The following is a 6339-nucleotide window of genomic DNA, read 5'->3' as shown; positions in this document are numbered from 1 at the left end:
CATAAAGCTAGCATCTGCCTTTTGCCCTGTTTCCCCTTTTATTCCTGGCATGAATTTAAGAACAAGTTAACATCATTTTATATTACACTAAGAAAGATAAAAACAATACCAACAAACTGTTAGTTGAGATGGTAGCGGCTTCACTCTTGTAAAAGAAGAACACGAGTTCGAATCCCGAAAAGCACACTTATTGAGAGAGCTATTCCTTAACCGTTCCAAGACTGATATGGATTAGTCTCAAGTCTAATATGACTTGGATGATACCCTTGTTTCATTAAAAAAAAAAGATAAAAACAATAAGCTCCGAGTTAACTTACAGGTTTTACAATAATAATAATTGCAACTTAAATAAAAGAAAAATTTGTAATAATAATTAGAAATTAAATTTAAAAATAATTATGAAGGATACTATCGAGTTAAAAGGGTTAAATACTTAAACATGTTGCCTAGCATCTGGTTTGCCAGCCATGGGATTATAATTTATAAATCTTCGACGCCTTTTTTATTATATACAAATAGAGATAATTCTATGATATATGATTAATCATTATTGTTGAATAAATGGAGTGCGGAGAAAAAATGGAAATGAACATCAAGCCGATAACTTGAGCATTATTACATAATCAAATTGGAAGTAATTTCTTATATCAACTTCACGTAAAATCTTCCAAGTTTCTTTTTTATTTTTCGGCCAAAAAAATCTTCCAAGTTTCACCCGCGATGAATTGTATTTGAACATGAAATAAGTAGACCCGGGAAAAAAACATAAGTATCAACCTTTATATATATATTAAAAAAATACAACCAAAAGAAAAAAATTTCTCCCATCCTGTTTGGACAAATTAAAAAAATTCAATGAATTAATTAATTATGATATGGCTTGATCTCTTTAAACATATTTTTTTGTTATATATATATATATATATATATATAAATTTTAGATCAGTTGGGTTTCAAGAACTCACGAAAGTCATGATATGCTTTCAAGCTCAAAGAGCTCTTACAAAAATACTTACAAACTATTTATCAATGAAGCCCTCATATTGATAATGAGATTCAAATTCAAGACTTTATGAGTTATGACCTGACTTTTTACTAACTAGATTATCTCTTCTTGGCCTCTCTAAAACAAACTTATGTCACATCCTCACATTTTATTATATAGTACCAATTCATAAGTTCAGTAAATAAATTAGCATGAAGACCACAGCACCTCGGTTCCTATTTAAATCATTTGTAAATTATTCTTGCATATCAAGGAATTAGTTAAACTGTAAAAAAAATTGCCATCATTATCTTTTTCCAATATTTACAAATTATTCTCATCTTTTTTTGCTCTTTCTCTCTTTTCAATAAAAATTAAATAAGAATAAAATTAAAAAATAATTCATAATAACTCTATAAATAATTTATATTTTTTTTCCTCATCAGTTTAATATCTGGCTCACTTGATAATATTAAAAGAGTGGAATACTATCTCCGGTGTAATATAAGATCTTATTTAATTTTTATTTTGATTCTAAATATAAGACTTTAATCCATTTTTTTCTTATATTTATATTTTTTTTAAGATAATCCTCATAATAATAGTAGTTCTATATTCACAAAGATATTTTAAAAAAGATTACATCTAGTTATTATAAATAATTAATTTAACTTATTTATCTAGTCTCTTTAAATTAGTTAAAAGTGCAGGAAGTGACGTATGTTTACGCATGTCACACTCAATACGTCATCTTGTCCGTTATAGTTACAAAAACGACGGCGTTGCATGGATCATGGACACATGAACGCAATTTCTAGTTTGCCCGAATCAGGCTGCTTTGTCCAACGGTAAGAGATTTGTTTTCGCTTTCTGTTGGTGCCTTGTTGGTCGGCCTTGATTTCTTGAAGAGCTACTTAGCCTCCAAGGAAATGACACGGCGGCTCGAACCTTCCAGAGATCGTACGGATAGGAAACGACACTTGACGCGCCCGCAGTAATAGATCTTATCCTCATTCTCACGCTTTTCTTCCTTTCACACTAGTACATCAAATTAGATTTAAGTTTTTATAAAAATTTAAAATTAATAAATAATAGTTTATAACTGTAGTGAAAATTTTTTAAAAAAATCCACTTTATAATAGTGGTCTATAGTTGTGAATTATTTATCATTTTTTGTCTAAAATTATATTAACTTCTGATTCTAAATATAAGACTTGTATTACAAAATAGATTTTATATTTAAGATTAGAAAAGATAATATTTATTTTTATAAAAGTTTAGATGAAAGATCATTACAATTTTAATCTAATGATTCTAAAGGGAAGAAAAGAGTAACGGAGGAAAAGAGAATGGGAAGAAAATCCTAATCTTTTCTTAGTCCTTAATTCTTATATAAAGACTTAAGATCATTTTTTACATGGGATGCAGAATATCTAAAAAGGGCTTCTCTAGAATTCTTTCTTTCTATAAATAGCCGTTGGAGTGCGAATTTTTTCCTTGCTCATCGCTACTTCGAGTTGTACTGTGTGAGCTTGGAGGTTAAGCAGTGACGAAAATGGCTGGTGGTGAAGATGTTGTTGTTGCTCACGATATTCAGTCTGTTCTCTCTTCTTCGGAGAGGGACTATCTTGTTCGGAACAACGGCGATCAGGTACTTCTTTTGCTTGGTTCTTTCGTTTAACGTTTTATTCTCTCGGAAAATTATCTTAGTCTGTGATTTGGAAAGATCGAACTCTGTATTTATTTGCGGATCCATCTTAGGTCCATAAAGACTCTTAACGCATCTGGGGTTTTGATCAACGGCCCTTGCGCTGAATTTTTACTGAATTTTTAGTTCTCTGGGGGAATAGGTTGTCTATACTTGCTGCCTATCTTATTTGATTCCAGTCATGTTTGATTGATGAATTTCTTTTAATTATGAAACTTGTGAACTATGATACTGATGTGCATGGACCAGACTGGATCGTATTTGTTATCAACCCAAAGTCTGGTCCAATAAAGACCTCGGGTTGAAAAAGACAGTTCGAGATCTGGTCTAGTCCAGTACCAACCCGAGGTCAGGTTAGATTGGACTTGGTCCTTTGGACTTCTTGGATCAGTTCAAGTAGTTTATGACCTAAATTTAATTTTTTAAAATTTTTCTTTCAATAGGAGACAAGATTGTAACTTACTATATAAAATTGTATACATATTTTAATCCAAAGTTCATCAAATTTAATCATTCTCTTTCAATTTTCCAATAATGTCATGTTTTATTAATTAATCTCATTAATATAGATTTTATATTGTAGAAAATATATACGCATGCTCATTACTTAGGAAGTTAATAAATAAATCTTGATTATTTGAATAGACAAAAAAATTATATAGAAAAATTAAACCAAATTAAAATTATTAAATAATAATTAAAAAAAACCGGGCTAGACTGGATTGGACTAACTAGTTTGAGGGGTTAGTCCAGTCCAGCCCGATAAGACTAATCCGGTCTAGTCTGGTCCAGTCTTATTTCGGGCTAATTTTTTCTGGACTGGACTGGGTTTGCTCGGGTTGGACCGGACCATATCGGACCACCGGGTTTTTGCACAGCCCTATGATACTCCAGCTTCCCCTTGGGAATTTTCTGATGGTCACATCTGATGGACCCTACCATTAGATGTGACTTTAGTTATTTTTGGCAATTTTTGATATGATTATAATCACATCACTGGAAGATTGAAGAGGTTTTTCTTCGTGCGGGAAACATTTTCAGGTTAAAATCGAGAGCTTAAAGGGGAAGAGAGTTGGTTTATATTTTTCAGCATCTTGGTGCCCTCCCTGCAGACGATTCACCCCTACTTTGGTGGAGCTGTACAACGAAATCTCTGCTAAAGGTGATTTTGAGATAATCTTTGTGTCAGCTGATAAAGATGAAGATGCCTTCAAAGGTTACTTTTCCAAGATGCCATGGCTTGCCATCCCATTCTCCGATTCTGACGCAAGGAGTCACCTTAATGAATTGTTCGAGGTGCAGGGGATTCCTTATCTTGTAATCCTTGATGAGAATGGGAAAGTCGCCACTGAAGATGGAACAAAGTTTGTCCGTGAGTATGGAGCTGAAGGATACCCTTTCACACCAGAGAGGATCAAAGAGTTGAAACACCAAGAAGAGGAAGCCAAGAGGAACCAATCTTTGAGATCTCTTTTGGTCTCCAAGTCACGTGACTTCGTTATTTCTTCTGATGGAAAGCAAGTAAGTTTCTGTAACTTCACCCTCTGCGACATAGACCTGAAGAAGTATTTCCTTTGCTTCAAAAGGATGTAAATCTTTTGAGGCTGAGTTGGGAAAATCTTATTCACATTTTAATGAATCTATAATTATGGGGACACATGTAGGACAGAGTCTGAAGTTCATCTTCCATTTACTTGCAGGTACCTGTGTCTCAACTTGAGGGGAAGACCGTAGGCCTGTATTTCTCGTCTTTTTCATTTGTACCGTCCGCTGAATTTACTCAACAGCTTGTGGAGGTTTATGAGAAGCTGAAAGCAAAAGATGAGGCCTTTGAGATTGTGTTGATATCCATTGGGGATGATGAAGAATCTTTCAAGGAGGGACTGAAAAATCTGCCCTTCTTGTCATTGCCCCTCAATGACAATAGCTGCAAGAAGCTTGCTCGCTACTTTGAGCTATCCACCTTGCCCACTTTGGTTATTATTGGGCCAGATGGAAAAACCCTTCATTCCAATGTGGCTGAGGCCATTGAGGAGCATGGGGCTGCTGCATACCCTTTTACTCCTGAGAAGTTTGCAGAGCTCTCTGAGATAGAGAAGGCCAGAGAGGCAGCTCAAACACTCGAGTCTATTCTGGTTTCTGGGGATCTAGATTTTCTCATAGGGAAAGATGGAATCAAGGTATGATTCTTGAAAGCAATTGAACCACTTGTTTTTCTCCGTTGTTTCTTAGATATTTTCGATATCTTGTAATTGCTCATCTTCATCCTCATGTCTTGGATGTCATAAAGCATTAAGATTCTTGCTTGCAAGATACACTTATGTTTTGATATTATTTGGAATAGAAATAACAGTGAGAAGTTATATGTCTGAGGTTTTAGTTTATTCTCTTAATAAAGGATTAACTATGTTTTCTATGACGGCTTTTGATTTTCCATTCCAGACAAGGAAAATTTGAAGTACACCGAGATATTTGAAACTGATTTTCATCTGAACCATGCTACAATTTTGCTGCTTCTCCCTTATCCCTCTGCTGTCACCATTCTGTGATAGTGACAGTCCTTTTCCTTCTTTTTCAGATTCCAGTGTCAGATTTAGTGGGGAAGACCGTACTGCTGTACTTCTCAGCTCACTGGTGCCCACCATGTCGTGCATTTCTACCAAAGCTTATTGAATCATATCACAAGATCAAGGCCAAGCAGGACACTGCTGTTGAAGTCGTCTTCATCTCTAGTGACAGGGACGTAGCCTCGTTCAATGACTTCTTTGCTGGAATGCCATGGCTGGCTCTTCCCTTTGGTGACTCCAGGAAGTCATTCCTGAGCCGCAAATTCAAGGCGCAAGGCATCCCCATGTTGGTGGCAATCGGACCCGGCGGCCAGATCCTGACGAAAGATGCTAGAAATCTTGTTGCGCTTTATGGTGCTGAAGCTTATCCTTTCACTGAGGAAAGGGTGAAAGAACTTGAGGCAGCATCTGAGGAGATGGCAAAGGGGTGGCCTGAGAAGGTGGCACACAAGTCCCATGAGCATGAACTTGTGTTGACTCGCCGGGGGATTTATATTTGTGATGGTTGCGACGAGGAGGGTCACGCATGGTCATACTATTGTAGCGATTGTGACTTTGATCTGCATCCGAAATGTGCTTTGGAAGAAGAGAAACCTAAAGAAAGTACCAATCAAGAAGAAGAGAATAAACAAGATGGGCGGGTTTGTGATGGGGAAGTCTGCTCAAGAGCTTGAAGAGTTAAGATTCTTGTTTGTTGCATTGAAGTTGTCTGATGGCTTCTTATTATGTGTATTTCAAAATATGTCTGATAGTGTGCTTGCTGTCCAAACAAAATAAACATGTAAAATACAGTATGTTGGATTTTAATATTATAATCCCTTTTATATCTATTTTATTATGCATAATCGGAAAGTAATATATTGCATAATCAAAACTCATTACTCTGATCAAATCTTTATAAAATCATCAATACAAAAAACTGTGATTTGAAACTGTGGAAGTGAAAATCAAAATTCTATCAAAATGTAAGAATTAACAATAGTATTAACCTGATTTTGTAAAATGATTTATAAACAGGAGCATATAAAATTGAGAAAGTGATTTATAAATAAGAACGAGAAGGTAGTATGCTTTTCCGA

General features: G+C 35.0%; 1 protein-coding gene across 1 annotated transcript; it reads left to right on the top strand.

The window, feature by feature from the left end:
- Positions 1-2508: 2508 nt before the first annotated feature.
- Positions 2509-6090, top strand: LOC114751731 (probable nucleoredoxin 1). The gene is made up of 4 exons (XM_028940398.1): positions 2509-2636; positions 3735-4214; positions 4394-4873; positions 5272-6090. Exons 1-4 carry the CDS (start codon positions 2541-2543, stop codon positions 5932-5934), a joined length of 1719 nt encoding a protein of 572 aa, XP_028796231.1. The 5' UTR covers positions 2509-2540; the 3' UTR covers positions 5935-6090.
- Positions 6091-6339: the final 249 nt, after the last annotated feature.

The sequence above is a fragment of the Neltuma alba genome, unplaced genomic scaffold, assembly GCF_004799145.2.
Source record: "Neltuma alba isolate B1F8T4 unplaced genomic scaffold, ASM479914v2 tig00007080_pilon, whole genome shotgun sequence".
Classification (NCBI taxonomy): Eukaryota; Viridiplantae; Streptophyta; class Magnoliopsida; order Fabales; family Fabaceae; genus Neltuma; species Neltuma alba.
Note: the sequence above shows the minus strand (reverse complement) of the source record. Positions and strands in the feature narration are given on the sequence as shown.

Bases quoted from the DNA above. Each gene is read 5' to 3' on its own strand.
- LOC114751731 (XM_028940398.1), top strand. From the start codon at position 2,541: ATGGCTGGTGGTGAAGATGTTGTTGTTGCTCACGATATTCAGTCTGTT. The intron at 4,215-4,393 runs GTAAGTTTCTGT...ATTTACTTGCAG, and splicing joins TTTCTTCTGATGGAAAGCAA to GTACCTGTGTCTCAACTTGA. The intron at 4,874-5,271 runs GTATGATTCTTG...CTTCTTTTTCAG, and splicing joins TAGGGAAAGATGGAATCAAG to ATTCCAGTGTCAGATTTAGT.